This window comes from Vigna unguiculata, chromosome 9 (assembly GCF_037176805.1).
Source record: "Vigna unguiculata cultivar grain cowpea cultivar isolate G323 ecotype 2 chromosome 9, ASM3717680v1, whole genome shotgun sequence".
Taxonomy (NCBI): Eukaryota; Viridiplantae; Streptophyta; class Magnoliopsida; order Fabales; family Fabaceae; genus Vigna; species Vigna unguiculata.
Genome location: NC_140800.1, coordinates 4,838,566 through 4,861,476, shown reverse-complemented (window position 1 = coordinate 4,861,476; position 22,911 = coordinate 4,838,566). Strand labels below are relative to the sequence as shown.

The following is a 22,911-nucleotide window of genomic DNA, read 5'->3' as shown; positions in this document are numbered from 1 at the left end:
TTTGACTATGATTTATTATTTACAAGGAAAATGATATTTACAACGTTTTATTAGAAAAATTTTGACAAAAAAAAATTCTAAAATTTTATTATTTAATTTTTGTAATTTTCATACAAAAAATATTTGTCGAAAAATCATTTTTCAGGATTGTCCCCAACTATTAGTGGATTTTGGTTTCAGTCCTCCATCTAAAGATTGATCAATTTCAGTTCCTGACGTTTTGAATTGCATGGAATTGGTCCCTAATTTTAAACTCCGTTAGTATTAACTAACATATGACTAAGGGATAGTCACGTCAGGATCCTGTTTAAAGGTTTCTCTTTAGTTACAATAAAGACGTGGTTATTGGTAGGTTGTTTGTGGGTAATTTATGAAATCCTAAAATTTTAATTTCAGGATTGGAGAGGTTGCAAAGATTGCAGATCGTATTGGTGTGAGCAAATCTTAGGTAACAAAATTCAGTTTTGTTGAGCGTTCTATAGTGATGAATAGCGGAAGCAAAGGATTGGATTGTACATAAAGGAGTAGTGGTTCGAAAATATGGCGTAGTTGTGCGTCATCTTCATAAATAGCATTCAAAGTGTGTGGGTGTGGGAAAATTTGTTGCTTCTAAAGGCAAGTACTGTGAAGAACAAGGGCAGATTATTTTAGAGGTGTAGGAATTGGGCTGTAAGTGATAAATTCCTTCACTTTTTCTCGAGCTTCATTTGGTTTTCTGTGTAATGGTTTCCTTTTTGTGCAGTCCAATTTCCATTGTAATTATTTCGAATGGGTTAATGAGTCGGAATCTACATTTGAAGGTAAAGAATCTGAATTTGAATCCAGCGGAGGAAAAATAGTTGAAGAAGATAAAGGTTGTTGTTTGGAAAAGGACAAAGTTATAATGGACTTGATAAAGAAAAATGAGAAGCTGAAGAGGAAATTGCAACAAGAGAAAAAAATTGGAAATTTTTTGCAACTTTTATTTGTTGTTGTGGGTGGCAACTGTTGTTTTGATTGTTATGGTGTTGTTGAAGGTTAATTGTAATTAGTTATGTCTTAGCTAGTTATAGAAGTGATTACTTATGTATTAAACTTGGTGGTTAATGTTGTGTGAGGTAAGTTTCGTGAGGAAGTGTTTTGTATTAGAATATGATATTTGCCATGACCTTTTTTATATTTGCCATAACATTTTTTATTTAGTTTGTAAAGCACTTTAAGGGTAGTATAAAAGTAATCAGTTCTGATAATTATGTGCATAATCTGTGAATGAAATATTGCAGTTTGGAAAAGGTTTGGTAATAATGGATTCCATGAATTATTTTTTGATTTGGTCTCCTGTTTTACCAATTTCAGAGTATCAGAAAGTATTTTTGAATGAAAAATTATGACTGAAAGAATGGTATACAATGTATGGTGAATAAGGAATAGAAATGTGCATTTCATTCAAACAGTGCATCACCAACGCCATTGATCAATAATGCCAAACAAGTGGTCCAAAGCAATACCAAAAGTTTTTCCTTGAATTGAATACAATAATGCAAAAAGTGGTCCAAAGCAGGCAAGTGGTCCATAACTTTAACTAAAATATTGAAGTACGACTGCTCCAAAACAAAATAGTGGTCCACTATCACTATGCCCAATGTTATAGAAGTCTTAATTTATTATAGATGTCTTTAATAAAGCAACAAAAAAGTAGGATTCTTCATTCATTTTCACGTGGATTGTGCACAAGTTGTAGTACTACTAGCTTGAGACCCCAATGCTTGTGCTGCCATGTTTCTTGTCTGTGTTGTTGGTGCTCTTTCTCCTTGGTTCACGTTTGTTGCAACTATGGGTGTGGATCTCGTTCTACTGGAGGTTTGGTTTGATGGTCTAACAGCATTGGTAGCTTTAGTGGCAGTTCGAGTCCGTTGTGTGTTTCCCTGTCAATTCAGTATGTTTTCAACTTTCAGATTTGTATTTTGTAAAAGAAAAATCATTAAAAAGTAAAGAACATGATGTTTTACCTTTCTGGATTTCATCCCCCTTCTACAACTTTTGATATTATGTCCTATTTGTTTGCACCTACTACATTTCATGATGAGATTTTTCTTTTAAAGTTTCGAATGACTAACATGTTCATCAGCTTCCCTTCTTATAATTTTTTTGGGCCTGTCAGGTGGTGTTTTGTATGTGGGTGGGAGTAGTTCAGGGTTGGTTGCTTTTGGACCAAAGTTGTTGTCCATTTATTTGGATAATTTCTGGGCTATAACAAGTGTGATAAGCTTCTCTTTTGTAGCATGGATGAACGTATGCCACAAGATTTTCTATCTTGTAGTTAATTGCAGCCACAACATGTCTACAAGGAATACCCACCAAATCCAAAAAATAACAAGTGCAACTATGCTTACTTAGATCAACTATAAACTTCTCTATAGTGAACCCTTGCGTGACTTCAAACTTAGAACCCCCTGCCCATACTGGAAGCCAATTCCCACATTTTTCCACTTCCGTATCAAGCCGTTTTTTTAGGCTTAGGCATTACATTACCCGGATATGCAATCAACTTTTCTCTAAGTGTAGCAAATCTACACATTGTGTATATGATCTAATCCATTCCATCATACTAATGATTGGTTTATCTTTAGCCAATAAAATAGTACTATTGAATGACTCAGACAAATTATTCATTAAAACATCACATCTAGGGTAAATGTTGAATGCATGTTTACACTATGAACTTCTAGGAATGGCAACTAACCAATTATATGCTTCAAGGTTAATATTTCTTAACTCACCCTTTTTTTTTCCAGGCAGCATAAAAAGTAGCCTTTGCTGCCCCCATCATAAGGTCTCTGATGACCACCCCACCACCAAATTTCTTCTTGAAATTGCTATACAGGTGCCTCAAACAGAAACGATGCTCCACCCCATTCAAAATTTCATCAAATACAACCATAAGTCCCAAAAAAACCATAGTTCTAAATAAGAGCAAAAAAAATCAATTAATTGTGACTGTATAAAGGAAAAGTTAATGTATTTACATTACCTTTTGTTGATCTGAGATGAATACCCAACGATGATTTGCAACACCTCCAATATCCTCTAGCAATAGTGTTAGGAACCACCTTTGGGTCTCTTTGCATTCATTCTCAACCGTAGCAAAAGTCAACACCTATAAAGGGCCTACACCCAACCAAGAAACCAGCCTTACAGCTCGCTAAGCACATGTAAAAACAGCCAAATCTTGGTGGCAGACTGGGTTGAGGTTGATTTATCTTGATCTTGAAAGTTCCAGCCTTAACTTTGAGCAATTCAGCAACATAATCATGTAATCAACCGTATTGACGTTGTCCATCCCCCACCAAATAGTCCATTGTAATTTGTTTTGCCTTTCCAGCCCTCCATGGAGTTATGCCTACATTGTATGTCTTTTTGATTTTATCAATGATTTGACACACTGTCATTACACCCACATTCATAAATTTGTCTACCAGCACTTGTGCAATCCAGTCCTTATTAGCATTTTTATTCCTAAAAACCCTTCCACACTTATGACGCCCAACCAATGTCTTAACCTGAAATGTTTGCCTACCAACAACCTTACTCACCATAATTAAAAAACCACACCTTTTTTTACACACAACCCTCACTCTCTTCTGATCATTCTTTACAAATTGTACTTCTTTCCCATTCAAAACACCATGCTCCATCAATGTCTGTTTAAAATCCTTCCAAGAACAAAATTTCATTCCCAATTTGAACTTGAAGTCTTTAGTCATAACTTTAGTCATATCAACTATAACTATACTTATAATCATTAAAACAGGAAATGACAGCTCCCCTAACCTGAAATTCCTGCTCCAAAAGTGCTTTTAGAATCCTTCCTTGCACCACAAATGATCTCCACCCTTGAGCACTCCTTCCAGCCTTCTAACACTTTCCTAAGTTTTGTTTCTAGGGTTCTAAAGCTCTCTCATTAGCAACCACATGAAATGATCTTCATCTACTCAAGTCGCCCCCAAGGCATAAAAAAATAAGATGCTATGATTTTACTCTAGCCAAAGTTTGAACCCACAACCTCCCAATTACCAAGTTCATGCACAACCATCAGACCAATTCATGTTTCTTGGTAATTCATACTTATTTATGATTTTATCATATTGCTCTAGTCTCAAGCATACACGTAAAACGATAAAACAATTTAAATTAATAAACAATTGGCATACACAAGACTTCAACACACATCCTCTCAACACCACTCCACACGCTTAACCACTTAAGCCACCATTACTCATTGTCTTCTCTTTCCACATTTATTAACTTAGGGATTCTCGCCCTTGTATTTATTAAATAAATTTTATTTATTTATTTAATTTTCCCGGGTCTTACACCTATGAACACCCTTCCATTTGGAGTTAGTTGGATTACCTACAACATTCCACTTGGGACCTTCTTATGCCTTTATGTGGTCACGTCTGTTGACCACTCTCTTGACCGATCGATAACAAAAGGTCAAATCATCTAATTAACTTAAACAGGCCAGTAATCAGGATTAAGAAGTATTAGGCCGTGATTAGGTTGTCTCTAATCATTGGCCCACGACAAAATTATAAATATATGTCAAAGGTATAGTTGTTGGAACTTTTAACTCATATTAATTATATCATTTGTTGCTTTAATCGATCGATCTTGCGCTGACTTTAACATCGAAGCACCTTCAACAGATACTAATTGATCAGTTGACCAACAAGAACATTGGGAAAGGAAGACAAATAGGAAACTTAAAGACTTAGCAAAATTGGTGGAGTAGAAACTCGACCCTACACCCAAAACACATAAAATAAATTAAAGATGTTTAATAATTAGAATATGAAAAAATTTGACAATTATGCATATACTTATCTTTTAGGCAAAAGTACATAACTCATGCAATTTTTATTAGAAAATACACAAATAGGTAAAAAGTTAAAAAAAATTACCTACCTATATAAGTTGTGCTTAATTAACATTCTTTTATATTAAAGAAGTCGTAATTAAGGACGACATCTTCAAATTTTTCATGATGAAGTCATTCTGGACCTAGGTAACTTCAGTAGAAACGATGAAGTTGTGTGGTTCAGTGCAGACTTTAATTAGTAGTAATTGAAGTCATGAACACATAAATGACTTTAAGGAATTCATATTTTAGATTTTAGTGTGATAAGAAATTGTGGAACTAACACATGACTTCATTATTTTCAATTTTTTTATGGGTTTGTTGTGTTTGTTGTTACGTGTACATGTGACACGTAGCAAGTAATAAATCATGCATTAAGTTCAAGATTTTTAAGATTGCTAATGAATCATGTTTTATCCCTAGATACAAACTCCATTAGGTATTCAATTTTAGTTTTAGGGCCATAAAATATTTTTCAACATCTCAAGAACCAACAAACAAGTCATGAGTGATCAAGTCACAACAAACATTAAGCATAGAAATCAAATACTAACATAGAAAAGAAAAAACACATGTACTAACATCTCAAAATACACAAGATTTAGTTTATTACATCTAATTTCACAAATGGAATAAGCTCTCCATGGTAGAGGACCTATGGTTTACAAATAGGAAAGATATGAAAGAAATTGAAACAAAAAAGAGATTCACGCCCTTTTTTCCCAAGGTTCTTAGGAGTTTCTCCATGCTCGAGTCATGACTCCCCTTTGCATCAACACCTCCAATTTGTACATCTTCCTTGTCATCAAACCCTAAAGGGGCATAACACCTGGGTGAAGATTGAAGACCCAACGAGGACTGGAAGAGTTTCCAAATACTCTAAACAACCTCAAAGGGTCTCCTCAGTCACATTAGGTGGAGAGAAATCATGGGAGGAAGAGAATGCCCAAAAACCTCAAGAAAAACATGAATAAATACCCAATTTTGACATGTCAACGACGCTCGACATCTTAGCACCGTTGAGTGCCATTAGTTAAAACGCCAAAGGGGCTCTTTGTCAAACCACTTCTCAACATAAGTTCTTCAATACTAACTAGCGCTTAACACCAAATTTCCACTGCTGAACATTCCCTATCACTACAAATTTAAAAGTGTTTGATTTTAAAAGGGATTTATTACTTAAGGTTATAATAACCTCAGGAAAAAATAATCGTAATGGAGATTTTAGAAACCCCTAATAAGTGTTAAGGATTTTTCAAGAAACCTCGAAAAATTCACCAATTTAAAATTTTCCACCGTAATTCCTACTTTAACTTTTCATATTCTCCCCTTTTTTATAGTTATATTAATTTCAACATTATGACAGGTGTCATTGTCGGTGTCACGTGTTAGTTTGTGATTGTATTATTTCTTTTTGTTCAATTTAGTCTACATATTTGTTATTTTTTTTCAGTTCGGTCCTTATATTTATTAATTTTTGTTTAATTTAGTGTCAATTTTGGTTAAAATGAAGCAATGTTGTCCCTTTCAAATTGACACCAATTTTTTTTATATATAAATATTATACTAATATTTTTTTCTCTAAAATTAATATTTTTATTAATTATTTTTGAAATTCAATTGTAAATTATTATATTTAATTAAAAATTGAATATAATTCTTAGATTTAATAGTTAACAAGAATAAAATTATGTAATATATATTATTAGAATATGTTTATTTTTATAATAACTATATTCTAAAATATTAATATTTTTAAAATTTTAATATTTAATTATAATAAGGAGTTAGTTAGTTGGTAATCTTTCTATTTTTACCGTCACCCCTCACACACCCTTCAAACAGGATACAAATATAGGAAAATGATTTTTTGACTACTAAAGTTTGACAACTTTTTCTTAGAATTTTAGGTCGCATCTTCTAAATGGTTCTCCACTTCTCTATTTTCTCATTCTAAATATTCTAAAACCATTTGGAAACTTAGAAAATGACCCATCATGTTCTAAGATAAAGTTATCAAAATTTAATAGTCAAAAAATATAATTGTAAATATAAGGGAATGGAATCTTACAAAACAAAATTAACAAACTTGACAATCTTTTGTCTTTTTCCTAACTAAACTGAATTTTTTTTAAAAAAATTAAAAATAAAAAGTAAAATAACAGTGTCTTAATGTAAAAAACAAACTTTAAGAAAGTTTGTTAATTTTTTTTGTCAAACTATCATTTTTTAAAATATAAACAAGTTTCTAATACTGAATCCTCTCCTATGAATTCTTATGCCGCCAAAAAGACGACACCATGGCAAAAGAAAAGGAAAGGCGTCTAGAGCCTCGACCTCAGCGTCTGATTTGGCTTCCGAACGGGCACCGTCACCGGCACCGACACCACCAACTGCTACTGCAAGGGCACCAGCGTCGGCACCGGCATCTTATCTGCTGTGGGCTGTGAAAATCCCAGAAGAGATACAGGCGAAACTGAAGGGGGTGGAGAATTATGTTTCGTGGAAAGAAGAAGTTCGGAGTATCATCATCTCTCACAATTTGGTGCGGTTGGTTGAAAAGTTTCTGATTCCTGAGAAATACGAGAACGAAAGCGATCGCAAAAATGATATTTTGAGCAAAGAGTACGAGGAATGGCTTATTCAAGATCAGAGGTTGTACAGTTGGTTTTTATCGTCTCTATCCAACGACCTTGTTCCGATGATAGTCCGATGCAAACACTCATGGGAGCTTTGGCACACGATCAACGAATGCATGGCTTCTGAGCTGAAAGCTAGGGCTACAGCCCTTAGGGTACAACTCAATAACATGAAGAAAACCGGTTATCTCGTAGAGTATCTTGCGAGAATCCAAACCATTGTTGACTCTTTAGCGGAAGCCGGTGATCCGGTCTCTGAAAAAGAACACATTGATACCATCTTGAACGGCTTGCCGGAGCAGTATAACGATTGTGCCACCGTCGTACGAGGACGTTGGAACCCTCCACCGCTTCGTAATGGTGTTGACCGCTCAAGAATCGCAAATCGAGCAATTCAACATTCTTGTTCCTGTTCAATATCTAATGCCCGATAACCCTCTAACTGCCGCTCCTTCTACTGATTCTACTGATCGTGATATTCAACCATCTCCTGCCCCTCCAGATCACCACAACGCTGCATCATCTTCTCCTTTTTCTAATTATCCCAATGACGGTGGAAGAACATACCCCCGCCGCAGCGGAAGAACAGACCCCTGCCGCCGCGACCCCCGCCGCGGTGGCCGCCGTGGTTGAGGTGAAAGTTTTAAACTGTTAAAGGATGAGGTTTTAGATGTTTCATCAGATTCTGTTTAACAAATGCCTGCCATGCACGTACAACACTTTGGCCATTCAAATTTTGTGGTCTCACTTTATTGTTGTACAGTGCTGTTCAATGCTATACGTTAATGGACTGTTTGATCATAAGTTTAATCTTCATTCACCGAACTTTACAGTGAGTATGTATTGGTTCAAAATTCATTTGCTTTTGAGTTGTTGATCATGAGCTAGGTCACAGGGTTTTTAATCGAAATCTTAATTAGTACACAAATCTCTTCACATTAATGTTATGAATGAATTTGGTTTATGAATTAGTATTTGAGAGTAAAAAGAAATCTCATCCCTTCTGTTCTTTACCTTTGGAAACAGGAAAAAAAATAAATAAAGGTTCGATTGAGGCGAGATTAATAAAAGAAATCACATTTAATTTTTCGAAATAAAATAAAGAGTTTACTAAGCTGTTTAAGGTTATAATAATTTACATGCAAATTCAAAAGTATTTTTGAATTAAGTCTTCTACCCTTTTATACATAATCAGTCCTCCTGATTTAAAAATAAATAAAACTTATTTCCTGGTCACGTTTTTCACTTTTTTGGATTCGTCGTTATCTATTTGAAATGCAAAGTGATAAATCCCTCTTAATAATTTTTTTTTTAATACACACATAACTTATAAAAAAAGAAATAAAGATAAGTATCCACAAAAAAATGAGTAAGAATTGCATACTGAAAAAATCACTTACATACAGTTCAACCCGACTTTCATAGCTTTGATACTTTAGCGACAATTTAAATCTTATCATCCACATATTTTTAAGAAATAATTAACAGTACACAATTGTTTTTTTTTTAGTCAAAATGGCTAAAACATTATGCCATTCTCGGATTCATCCCTTGAAAATACATATTCCATGAATTCTCCTGTATAGCACAAAGTATATAAGCCTATTAGAAAAATATCTATATTACAAATTTGCCGATAAAAAATAATTGATTAAAAAATACATGCAATTTTAATTAGATATTTATATATATATATTTTTTGAAAAAAAAATATTTACAAATTTTATTATAAAAAGATATTTATAGAAAATTAATATTAATATCTTCAAATTTTGTTGCATTAATAATGTATTATTATTATGTTATTGTTGTTGTTATTGTTATGTATATCCGGAGTTAGTGGGTAATCTTTGTGTTATTAGTTCCCACTCACGTTCAAAATATAAACAAGTTTCTAACACTGAATCCTCTCCACTGCATTCTTATGGCGTTAAAAAGACGACAACATGGCAAAAGAAAAGGAAAGTCGTGTACAGCCTCAACCTCAGCGTCGGCTTTCGCACCGACACCAGCCCCAACATCTGCTACTGTAGCGACACCAGCGTCGACACCGACATCTTCTCCGCTGTGGGCGGTGAAAATCCCAGAAGTGATACCGACGAAACTGAAGGGAGTGGAGAATTATGTTTCGTGGAAAGAAGAAGTTCGGAGTATCATCATCTCTCACAATTTGGAGCGGTTGGTTGTAAGGTTTCTGATTCCGGATGAATACGCGAACGAAAGCGATCGCAAGAATGATATCCTGAGCGAAGAGTACGAGGAATGGCTTATTCAAGATCAGATGTTGTACAGTTGGTTTTTATCGTCTCTATCCGACGACCTTGTTCCGATCATAGTCCGATGCATACACTCGTGGGAGCTTTGGCACACCATCAACGAACACATGGCTTCTGAGCTGAAAGCTAGGGCTACAGCACTCAGGGTGCAGCTCAATAACGTGAAGAAAACCGGTTATCTTGCAGAGTATCTTGCGAGAATCCAAACCATTGTTGACTCTTTAGCTGAAGCTGGTGAACCGGTCTCTGAAAAAGAACACATTGATACCATCTTGAACGGCTTGCCGGAGCAGTATAACGATTGTGCCACCGTCGTACGAGGACGTTGGAACCCTCCACCGCTTCATAATGTTGTGTCCTTCTTGACCGTTCAAGAATCACATATGGAGCGATTCAACATTCTTGCTCCTGTTGAATGCCTAATTCCCGCTAACCGTCTAACTGCCGCTCATTCAATTCATCGTGATATTCAACCACCTCCTCGCTCTCCAGATCACCACAGCGCTCTATCTTCCTCCCCTAATTCTCCCAATGACGGCGGAAGAACAGACCCTCGCCGCCGTGACCCCCGCCGTGGTGGCCGTCGTGGTTGAGGTGCGAGTTTGATCCTGTGAGGTTTTAGATGTTCCATCAGATTCTATTTAACAAATGCTATCATGTTTTAGTTCCGAGACTTCAGTTCACACTTTGAATTTCCTGGAATCGTTTATGTGGTAAATGACTTTGATTACCACTAATTAAAGTATCCACTAAACCACACGACTTCATCGTTTCTACTGAAGTCACCGAAATCTAAAACATCTTCATCTTGAGAAATTTGGAGACGTCGTCGTCCTCTGCCACGACTTCGATATAAAAGCGTGTCAACTAAGCACGAATTACATGTGTAGGTAATTCTTTTAACTTTTTCCTATTTACTACTTTCTTATACAAATTGCAATACTTTTGTCCATCTTTTATCTTATATCTGATTTAAACACTAAATACCCACGTATAAAGAATCTATGTATTCTTTGTAATCAAATAATTTATTTTTTAATCGTATTCTTTACTTAATGTAATAAATTAATATAAAGACTTATTTCATTATTTCTTCTCGACTATATATATGTGTATTGCTTTCTTTTTGAAAGAATAATGTATTATTTAGTCTTCAAATAATTTTCACATAACTTTTTATTCTTTAATTTTTAATTATTTGTAATTTTGTTTAATTTTTAGTTTTAAAATCATTCACAAGTATGAACTCCCTTGTTTCTCTTTGTTTGGTGTCATTACTGGAGTTGTGCAACCAACTATCCAAAATTGAATGTAGGCAATCCAAAATTGAATACAATTATAATTAAAATTCAAAAGAAACAGTTAGTCTCAAATTCATATCTCAAACGGTTACAGAAGTTATTTATAATTTACTAAAGTAAACAAAAATAAAAATAAAACTGGCATGCACTAAAAATCTTCATTCGGTTGGGACTTTTTTAATCCACTCATAAATAGCCCATACATTCACATTGTACTGAACAAAATTTCCCTAATTTTAAGGTTTCATTTTATATCCATCAATGTCTTTCGTATATGACCCATTCGTCAAATTAAATTATATTAAAATTCAATAATTTGCTAAAATTATTGTCACCACGAATAAACTACGTTGTCCTATATTTTACCTTTTAATTTTAATTTTAAAGTTATTAACCAAAGACTTAATAACTTGAAAATTAATATTATATGTTGTATTCAATAAAAAAAAATTGTATTCAAGGGAGTTATCTTTTATAAAAATCATAATTTTGTTCTCTATTTGTTTTCCATAATCTTGAGTCCCTTTGTTTTTTTTAATACAATATAAAATAACTAATATTTGTTTCATGGTGCTAGGGATGTCAGCGGGAGACAAATATGGTATGGATAATAGCTCTCCGTACTCTAATCGCCAGATAAATATCTGTCTCTACCCATATTCGTACGGGTATTTATTATGTAGGTACTCGCATTCATTTTTTTTAATATTCACATGTATCCATAGGTACCCGCGGATATTTACAAAAGAAAATTTTAATATTTAACAATATATTTTAATCATTTTAAATAGAAATACAATGCATAACATTCATAAATTTCAAACATAGTGACTCAAATAGTGTTGAATTACCGTCTATAAAGAAATGAAGATTTATCAAAACCAATTGATAAAAAGTAACTCATTCAAAATTAATGTGTTTATGTTTTAATCATGTTTATATTTTTTTTAATTTTTATTTAATTTAAATTAGAGTATTGGAGGTATGGGTCCATAGATATTATGATACTCGTATCTACTCTGTTAACACGCTGGTATAAAAAATACCCGTACCCGTTAAAATCGCGGGTTCCATTTGTAATATTCATTTTTTACCCGTTGCGGGTTTTATTTACAAATAAGCATAAGTATAAATTTTTTTGACATCCATTCATAAAACAATTAATTTTGCATTTCATTGAGGATTAAATTGAGAATTTATGTAAGACATGAAAATTTATTTTATCTATTACATAATATTACATAATGTACACAAATCTTACACCGTACTTTAAAAAAGAAACAAATTACATTTAGAAAAACAATTTTTTTTTTTCAAATTAAAAGGAATGTGAATGTGATTTAAGAAAATTTAAAAGTATATATATATATATATATATATATATATATATAATTATAATGTATTTATGTATATTACATTTATCATTATATGAATAATGATTTAAGGTTCTATATATTTTAGTTAGGAGTTCGAAGGTCCAATTATCCAACTTGTTAACTAAAGAGACTGAGGTTACCAAAGATGATTCGACTTTTTTTACCAATGGGTCAAGGGGTAAAAATGTAATTGATGCTCTAAATTATATTTTAAGTAGATTGTAATATTTAGGTCTTATGTTGGGTTAATAAACTTTTTTTTTTCTCTTTCAGAAGATAATTTTAAATATAAAAATTAAAACAATAAAATATATATTTTAAAACTTATTTCAGCATTCATAAAACTAATTTGAAATTTTAAATATGACCATTTGATATTTAAATTAACAAATATTTTAATAAAACAGCATCACCTTTAATTTTTCAAAATATAGTTATTAAAATAAGTCAATCTACAAGTTTACAAGTCAATCCCATAAACTTATAAGTCATTGCGGGTTAAACAGCATCAACCTTTGAAAAACTGTTTTTGCAATTTTAAGAATTGCAAATTTTTTAACAATACTTATTTATGATCCACCTATCGTGTCGAAGGAAACAAACATCATGTTCACTGTTTTACTCCAAAAAGTGTGGTTGTTTGTTTGTTGGTTGTTTACTTTTTCCAAGACAGAAGGATAAATGGTGCAGAGATATTGTAAGAAATATTGAACTACAAAATCAGTGGGGAAGAAGGGATTAAACCCCATATTCCCAAGTAATATATCTTCTATTACTTTCACTTAATCTTTTCCCCTATATTCAACCATTTATTTTCAGTTTTGAGACACTCTAAGTACATTAATTTCCAAATAATGACAGTGCTTTTCTATGTCTAACCTATGAAGTAATTTGAATCACAGAAAACAGAACTGTCACCACTCACTCAACCTGCAGATGCAAACATTTAATACTCAGTTTGGTACATCAAAGACTGATACAACAAATACTAAGAAGAGAGTATGTTATTGTTACCTATGTTTTAGATACAAAGGACCAAATATTTTTCCATGCGTTAATCAATGTTTTATGAGCAGAAACATGTCCTTCCATCACACTATCAGCTGCTGCAGGTCCCATTTCATGGACAAATTTGACAGATTCTGAAAGCCGATTCAGAAGGTTCATCAATGCAATTACCTCATTCCTTTGCAGCTGCAGCTGAAAGATCGTCAAGTGCAATTTATAAGGTGTTGGTCACTTAACCATAGTGTGAAGAGAGGAAGAAAAAAAATAATTCTGAGGTAAAATGTACTTACTGTTTGACTTGAGTTTTCTTGACCATCAACAGAGAAGAGAATCTTTAATGCAGTTCCAAGACCAAGAACCTGAAGCTTACCCCATAATCGACACTTCTCACATCCTATACAATCCATCAACGCACTGTTTCCACAAAAATATATTATTCAATTTCCAATGAGATAAATAAAAAAGAGTGTAAAATGAATCAGGAGTAGAATAATAAATGGAGAACAAGTAAAAGGCTCGGTCACTTAGTTGTCTTATGCAGTCAAAAGTTATGTTCAGATACGATCAGCACTTAAAAAGTCTAGATAAATCCACTTAACATCCATCAGGGATGTGGAAACTCAAAAGGGACTAAAATTCCAAAGCATGGAAGAAGAAAAAGAAAAATCATACTTATCAATTACAGGATTTTGGATAAAATCAAACCTACACACTTTGATTCCTTCCACAAATATTGTTTTGGGAGCGTTACTATGAATCATTGATAATCAATTGTCTTTTCTACATACATGTTAGAAGTATGAAGCATGCTTACAAGAGAATAAGCCACAACAAGCTCTGCAAGTTATAAATGGATAATATTTAGCTAGGCCAGAACCAAGTCCACTAGTTTTTAGTAATACCTGATGTTTCTAAATTGTTGTTGAATTTTCTGTTTTAGCTCAGGTCCACTTTGGCCTCTCCACAAATTAGCTTCATCAAATGGAATCGGACACGCAGATTGAAGCTTGGGGTCATGAAGTAGCTGTTTTATCAAGGACTGTGTCTTAAGGTCCTCATTATGGTTACCTGTATCATACTGTGCCTGTTCCAGATATTCTGCAGCCTAAAGAAGAATAAAGAAGAATGTAAATTGCATCAAGAATTAATTAACTAGTTAACTAGTACTTTTAAAAGAATAAAATAGCAAGATTAATCCATATATAGATGCACAGTTTGTGATGTTAAACTATTACATTTTATACTCACCTTGGTCACTGCTCGCAGCACAAAGAGAAAAGTGAAATACAAATTGCTGACACGATCAGGGTATTTTAGGACTCGATCATACATCAAAGTAAGATTCTGGCCCCACTGGAATAATAAAAAAGAAAGAAACAAGTTAGATATTGAAATATATTTTTCTTATGTTCACAGTGAAATATATTAGAATAACATAACATGGGTATGCCACACACAAAATGCAGGAAGCTTCAAAATGAGCTACATCCAAATTACTTTAGAGCATAGAACGATCCATAACTTTCAGGCTCAAATATGCAATAGCTATATTAATTCCTCAAAAACAATGCAAATTTTCGTTCCAAACAGAAAATTAGCTATTGCTAGAAAGAGGAACGTGAGATTTACCAAATTTGAAGCTTCATCAAGTAGATATTCGGCAGCTATATGTATTGATATGGAGGAGTGGAGACCGGATATCAATTTATACAAAATTTTTTCCTCTTGGCATAACTCTTGAGACGGATCTGCAGAAGACATTTTTTTTTTTCAGAATGATGAGCCATAAAAACCAGAGAAAACAAACTCCCCTTTTATTAACATTTCAAAGATATCTTTCACTAAAAAAAAAATGATAAGAACACAAACAATATCCACTCTACGGAAAGCAAAGACATTATACAATTAAAAGAATAATGCATACAGATAGAAAAAATAGAGGGCGATTATTTACATTCAAAGTTACTGGTCTGTCAATGTTTGACAATATGACAGGTACCATCAAACAACCTAAAATCCAAGGCCTTTTCAAAATATTAAAGTTTAGTCAAATTATTTAAGTGAATAAGCTTTTCAGAGTAAAACTCACATTTGGGGCAGTTCTCAGAGTAGACAGCATCCCATATCCTTCTTGCAGAATCACCAGTGTAACCAGTATACCTTTCAGGATTCAGTTGAAGATTCACGTACGTCATCTCGTCTGCAAATGCAAACACGGCTTTCAATTGACATGCTTATTTTTCTTAGAAAAAAGTTGAATACATCATAAAAAAATTTAATAATTCGAATCATGTGCTGCCACCTGCTTAGGCACTTTTACTAGAAGTGAATACTAACTACACTGTTCGCTTTCTGATACTGAAAATCAAGGGCTGATCAAGTTGAAATTTAATCATAGAAATATCTTAGCAGATCAAGATATCAAACAAATCCACTCACAAAGATATAATCATTTGAGGAGTATAAATCTGATGTCACTAAATATACTTAAGAATCCTAAATTTTATACTTCACTGCTAATATCTGCTATTTCACTTTCACACAACTAATTGGATAAACAATAACTAATAGCACAAATAATTTAGATGTGAATAAGAACATAGAGTAATAACGCACCATTGTCAGTCTCATCGTCATTTGTCCATGGATTGTCTATTTCTGTCCATCTGAAAACTTTACTGTCTAAAGTACGGTCAACAGCTGCCTGAGGTTGACTTTCTTGACAAACAAGATCATTCATTGACAAGCCATGTGGCTTCTTAAATGATTCAGGGAATTCACTTTCTGGGCATTCACATACACTACAGTCCCGCAACCGGCACATGCCGTCGTCAGGCCAGAAAGGACAGTCACACCATAACTTCACCTGTACAAAATTTCACACACTGGTTGGAGATGAAGGCCACTAATTTCAGTTGATAATGCAAATGAGCATGCATAGACTTGATTGATTCTAAAGCATTAATTCATTCCAACAACATTAGTGGTTAAATTTTCATATACGGTTGATCAATTCCAAATTCAAATATTTCATCGATGAATAGAACCTTTAAATTCACCAATAGAACACAAACTTGGAATCATCAAAAGTTCTTTTACATAGGCCTCCCAATCCTAAATTGCGCTGCTGGTGTGAACAGGATGCCAGGAATCTTTACAGGTAATACAAGGGATAGAATAGAACAGCAACCAATACAAAATTGGAACACAAAAACTCACATACAAGAAGGGCCTAACCATAACCTAATATTTTATCAGGCTCTGATCAAACTTAAGGTAAACATAAGTATCAATAGAAAATAAGATGATCTTAGTCAACAGAAAAAATGTAGGCATAAACCAAGAAGAAAACCTTAAAATATCGAAAGAAAGGGGTCTTCACGAGTTCTTGGAGGGAAGGGTTCAACACTTCCTCATTGAGATGGTCCACAGTTTCATAATCACAACAACAGTCCTCTACCATGCCACTGAACTTGGGTGCACCCTGCAACCAACAAAGAGAGAATTGCACAAACAAGATAAAGGGGGGGAAACATAAACACAAATCATAAAAAGACACACTCTTTGTCCAAGATTCAGAATCCCACAACCCTAAAAAAAAAGAAGCTTAAAATGTGGGTTTTCGTCAAGAAGAGTTCATAAAAATTACCCGGGCACACTGACAAGCTCTATCGATGGCTCCAGAGAGAGAAATTCGGGGAGAAGTTTTAGAGGAGAAAGCCATAGCAACAAAGACAGCCACGAGAGAAATCAGAACCCAAAGCCATGGCACTCCCCGACCCTTCTTCTTAGGCTCCGCTTTCACCATCACAGTTCCCAATGCCGGTGCTTCCGAAACAAAGCACCGAGATTTTTGGCGTTCTTCGACGGATCCCAGTGGCGTGAATTTCGAGGGAGAAAATGGATGCGTTTCGGAAGGAACTAAAAGTTGAGGGCAGTTTTTGCTGTTTGTAGCAGTCAAGGTCTTGGTCGGAGTGGTGAAATAAATGGGCGGTTGTTGGTTTCGATTTTTGGTTTCTGAAAAAACAGTGTTCGTAAGAAAATTCCAGTGTCAAATTTGGACACCGTGGTGGCTGCGTGTGGTTACGTGTTTCAACCAATAGGAGTCCATTTCATTATTATTTTCCCCATGTGTTAAGAAATGAAATTAATAAATATATAGTGATTGCTTTGCTATGAATATTAAGTTTTTAAATCTTTATTTTTATTATTTTTTACATGATAGTGCCTTACCAAATTTAAATAAGGTGGTAGTTTTATTATAATTTAACATACACAAGTCTACACAATTAAATTATAACATTTATATAACTGTTATTTTTATTTTAAAATTAAGAGCAAATTTAAACCCGGTTCATCGATCCATTTATAAATTCTAAATACTAAAAAAAAAAATCCTAATGATTTTTCATGAAGCTTTAGACGGTGGATTTTATTGAAACTTTTCTTGAAGCTTTTAAATTATATTAAATTCAGATGGTGAATTTTGTTGGAGTATTTTATTTTTCGTTTGTTTAATCGAAGTTCATTTCGTACAAAATAAATTAGAATCAATCTATGTAGTGTGTTTTATTTTTATATGGATAAAATCAGTAAATTTTGGACAGATATGACTAAATGTTAATTAATGTATATAGAACTTGCCTTAATTAATGTATATAGAACTTTCACGGATAACTTGGAAATATTTTATAAATTGAATTTCTTTTAACTCACCGACTTGTGACAGATCAGATCGAATTTAAATTGTTTGAGTTTATTAAGAAATAAATCAAGTATCCTTCTATTTTATGAAGATTTTTCTACAAATTTAAAAATTTACAAAAAAAGTGTTTCATACAATTTTTTTCTACAAATTTTGATTTGTAGATAATTCCACTGTAAATTATCATTAAATTTAAAATTCACAACAAATTTCTAAAAAATCTTTTATAAAAAAATTTACAACAAATTTTCATGCAAAATAAATCGCAAATCCTTTTTCTACGAAAAAATCAATTTAAAAATCAACCCATATTTTTTTCTACAAATTCAATTACGAAATTAATTCTCTTACATATTTTGAATTCTCAAGTAATATTTTGTAAAAAAAAATCAAATAACTTTTTCTCCAAAATTAAATTTGTAAGTATATTTTTTTCTACTAATAATTTTACAAGAAATTTCGCAACAAATAAACATAATAAATTTTAAAATATAATTTTGATTTTTATATTATTTTTAAATGACAACAATTTATAAATAACTCATGTTTAATTATTTTATATTCGTTAAATCAAATGTAAATCATTCTTAATTATAACGTTTATTTTTTGTAATAAACAAGCACATTAAACAAGGTACATCAATATCTGTCCAATTATGTCAAATGTAACAAAAAGGTGCTATCCGATCTCTAACCAACAAACAATAATCAAAAGAAAAATAACATCCTATAACATGTGCTTATTTCTAAAAGCTCAAACCAATAGTTACTAATAGGGTTATAGCCAATAGTGCTGCATATTTTAAGAGGACAATAACAGCGAAGTTGAAAATACATACTAGACCAAATAATACAGTATAATTAATTTGAGTTGCAAGTTTTGTCGCTGCTATGCAGTTTACCAGAGCTGATTCATGTTTTTCCATTGGCCAGTGATGCTCCAACAAGGTTAAGCTCATCCCAAGCTTCAAGTGACCGTGGCATCTGCCAACTTGTCAAAGTAAGGATCTATCTTGGAAAACATTTCCTTGACTTGCTGGCAAGCACAAGGTAGCACTTCTGAACAGTGGTAGCTTCTTGTGGCAGAACAATGTTCTGGAAGAATTGGATAATGTTTGGCCAATATTTTTTTCCATGCTTGTGATTGAACCTAACAATGTACTAGAGTCTGAGACAAATAATTAAAACATGGGTACTGCATTATACCTATTGTGGAGAAAAATGTAAATATACCGGATATAAAAATTTAGAGCCTATATATATACATGTTTCTAACAAGTGTAAAAATCCAAAAGAATAAACTTACAGCAATTACAAGGTCATCCATATGTCTGATCTACGAATACTTTTAGAAAGTGCTTGAATGACATCATAGCTATGAATAAGTGGCAAATTCTTGTGACCTAAATAGCTAACAACAGAAAAGAATTTAGTCACCAACTATTGAACAAAATTTAACTTATCTCAAGAAGTTCAGAAAGGGAAATATTTTTAATATCAATCCTCAACAAGAAAATTCATCTTATCATTCAACACATGCATAACATTATATAAGAGGGAAATCCTGGAACACTGAAGTTCAGCAACCTTGATTGAACCAAATGTCTCTTAAAATAATTGATTTCCAAGTCAAATACTACTATCTTTAAATCCACAGACAGAATAACCAGGGACAAGTACAACAAGATATAAAGAATTTAAAATAAATAAATACATAAAGCAAATGACAAGTTATTATTTCCATTACTCTATTACTAGGTAAGGGAAACTAAAATCAATATTTAAAGAGCTTCATGACCTAGTTCACTGTCAAAGGATCTAATGTAAACTTAGGATCATGTCCCAAACAAAGAGAAAATGTGACCTGTTTCCATTCATGTCCTTTAACTTCCCTCTTCCAAATTTCCCCTTACATTTTTAAAGCAAAGAGCTATAGGAAAAAAGGTGATTTAAATGTATTCACGCAAAATTTTATTCAAGCACAGTTTCAAGAATAAGTTCAAGTCCAAGGCTTATTTTTGTCCGGTCTGCACAGCTAGGTTTTCATGAACATAGCAAATTACAAGTTACTCATCAACTATGCTTTAATAATAAGGATCTAATCATTTTTTCATTTATTAAAAGGTTAAAAGCACATTCCCGAACACGTGAGATGCACACACAACTTACAAGAAACTTAGCAAACACAAGTGATGCATCCCATACTGTAGTCCCCAAGTGCTTGGAATCGGGATCCTATAAAAGAAAATATTGAATTGTCAGAGTAGAAAAATTCACAGAAAAAGGGAAAAACGGCAAACATTTCAAACATATGATCAATTTCAACAAAATCATAGTCAAGTTGATGTCTACACTCTACAAGCAGAACAACAAGAGAAGATCTCAGTCAACAACATATAATTATTTGTAGGCACGTCACTTTAGTCGGTCATCATTTAAAAAATTTACAATGCAGGTCTCAATTCTACTGCATATGCCCTAACTCTAACTGGTGGTTTTTTCTTCCCAAATATTTTGGGAATACTTACAAATAAAACAGACTGTAGAAGTCTCTAGTCCACATTGAGTGGCCTTGATGCACTAACTTCGTCTTACCCAGATTAATTGCTCACCGTGATTAATATCTCTCACTACTTAGCACTAACAGAGCCTAGAGTTTTCTAAAAGGAGGAAAGTGTTGGATGTACAGTAAGGTAACAAAACTAAAGTTCAACGGTCACTTTGTAGAAAATAACACCCTCCTTGAAGCACCCTCCAAACACGTGCTTTAAAAATAGAAACATGAAACACAATAATTAAACAAAACAAAAAATAAAATGATTCGAAAACAAGAAATGCAATGAAGTCCAGTTGCAAATCTGGAGCTCGGGATTCTAATCAGAGGCGAAGCGAGGGAATTCAATCGGAGGTAAGAGTACCCTGTGTGTGATGACTTATCTCCTATAAGGTTTCAATTGATAATTCTGAAACTCTGAACCAAAAGCTATCGATTCTTCATCAAGCTTCTTCTTCAATCTCCTCCAAGTCCTCAACATATCAGCCTGAATTAGGCCCCTGTAAAGGGTCTCAAAGGTACCTTTCAGAGGAAGAAACCCATTCTCTATCATCTCAACAAAATAATGGCAAGCCTCCCTCCAGTTCTGCCTCTCACACAACCCATGTATCAAAACCGTGTACAAATCCAAATCCGGCCCTGCTCCAGTGATCTTCATATCATCCCATATTTCCTTCACAACTCTGATCTTGTCCAACCTCAAAAACATCCTAATCAAAATCACATAGGTGTGCGAGCTTGGCGCACAGAACCCATCCTCTTTCATCCTCTTAAACATCCTCAAAGCACTCTCAGCATCCTTCCTCCCTCTATACTCCTTAAAGAAGCAATTATACGTTGCGGCACATGGACTCACTCCATCCTTCACCATCTCCTCTAGCAACCTCTCTGCATCCTCAAGCCTCCCACACGAAGCAAGACACTTGATAACCGACGTATACATCACCACATTGGGAAAAATCCCTTTCTCCTTCATCAACCTCAACTTATCAAGCACCAGGTCCGGCTTATGAGCGCGGCTATAAACGTGAAGCAAAATCGAAAAGCTGGTCACATCCGGCTCAATCCTGTTCTTACGCATTTGATCAAACACCTCCTCTGCATTCCTTATGGTCCTCTCAAACCTCTCCTCCGGGTGCAAACTCACCTTCCTACAAACCCCATTCAACAAAACGTTATAAGTAACAACATTAGGCTCAATCCCTCGCTCAATCATTTCGTTCAGAAACGTTTGCGCCATTTTAACCTTCCCCAGCTTGCACCACCCGTAGATCAAAACAGTGTACATTTTCACGCTGGGAGGGAAAGTGGTTCTGTTTCTGTTGAAAACCTCAACGGCAAGTCTGACGTAGCCGTACTTGCAGAGCGTGTCGAGCAGGAAGCAGAAGTCGTCGGGAGTCGTTTTGGCAAAGGCGTCGATGTCGTGGAAGGCGCGTACCGCCTGGCGCGTGAGGCCGGCCGCTATGAGGCGACGAATTAGGGTTAGGAAGGTGGCGGGGGTTGGGTGGAGGTCGCGCTGAGCCATTTCGACGATGAGTTGCCATGCAACGTCGAATTGGCGAACCTTGGCGACGGAATCGATGAGGAGCGTGTAGGAGGCGTGGGTGAGAGGGGGATTGGGGAGGGTTTTGGCGTAGTGGAAGAGGGAAAGGGCTATCTTGGAGTGGTGCTTGAGGCGGAGGAGGGTTTGGAAGAGGAGGTCGGGGGTGAGGGTGACGCCGTGGAGCTGGAGGCTCGATTCCGCGGCGTGGAAGGGGTTGTGGTGCTGCAGGAGGAGATTCGACAGCAGTTCGGCGTCGTTTGATTCACTTGGTGGCGGTGGAACGGAAGAGAAGCGGCGGAGGAAGGGCGGAGAAAGGAAGGAACTCTGACGGAGTTTTAGTAACGCCATTGCGTATTGTAACATTAACTCTGCTTCTGCTTTCTTTAGTTCTCTTACGTTATTCTTTTGGTTGGCGGGGAGTGATGGTTTCGTCTAGTTTGCTTCAGTTTCGTGCTTGGCTTTTGGGATTTCAGCAAAATATTCTATAAATATTTTTATCAATTAATAATTGTAATATATTAATTGTCTTCTTTTTTATATTTTCATTCTTTTAATTTTGAAATATTACTTTGTTTTTTCACAAACACCTATTAATATATATATATATAT

General features: G+C 34.2%; 2 protein-coding genes across 6 annotated transcripts; both read right to left on the bottom strand.

Annotated features, from left to right (window-relative positions):
- Positions 1–13,199: 13,199 nt before the first annotated feature.
- Positions 13,200–17,572, bottom strand: LOC114164675 (endoplasmic reticulum oxidoreductin-2-like). The gene is made up of 10 exons (XM_028049416.2): positions 17,150–17,572; positions 16,853–16,984; positions 16,117–16,366; positions 15,590–15,700; positions 15,130–15,248; positions 14,749–14,853; positions 14,403–14,605; positions 13,791–13,914; positions 13,507–13,692; positions 13,200–13,422 (listed from the first exon to the last, which is right to left on the bottom strand). The coding sequence occupies exons 1-9, from the start codon at positions 17,306–17,308 to the stop codon at positions 13,507–13,509; spliced, it is 1,389 nt and encodes a 462-aa protein (XP_027905217.2). The 5' UTR covers positions 17,309–17,572; the 3' UTR covers positions 13,200–13,422.
- A 1,205-nt stretch (positions 17,573–18,777) lies between these two features.
- LOC114164086 (pentatricopeptide repeat-containing protein At2g13420, mitochondrial-like) lies at positions 18,778–22,768 on the bottom strand. Of its 5 annotated transcripts, none has more exons than XM_085666064.1 (4): positions 21,124–22,768; positions 20,375–20,440; positions 19,512–19,616; positions 18,778–19,373 (listed from the first exon to the last, which is right to left on the bottom strand). In XM_085666064.1, exon 1 carries the CDS (start codon positions 22,663–22,665, stop codon positions 21,139–21,141), a length of 1,527 nt encoding a protein of 508 aa, XP_085522190.1. In that variant the 5' UTR covers positions 22,666–22,768; the 3' UTR covers positions 18,778–19,373; positions 19,512–19,616; positions 20,375–20,440; positions 21,124–21,138. The 5 variants fall into 5 exon arrangements, with proteins under 5 accessions (XP_085522190.1, XP_027904394.2, XP_085522192.1 ...); XM_028048593.2 differs by having other exon boundaries at positions 18,778–19,355; XM_085666066.1 differs by having other exon boundaries at positions 19,512–19,608.
- Positions 22,769–22,911: the final 143 nt, after the last annotated feature.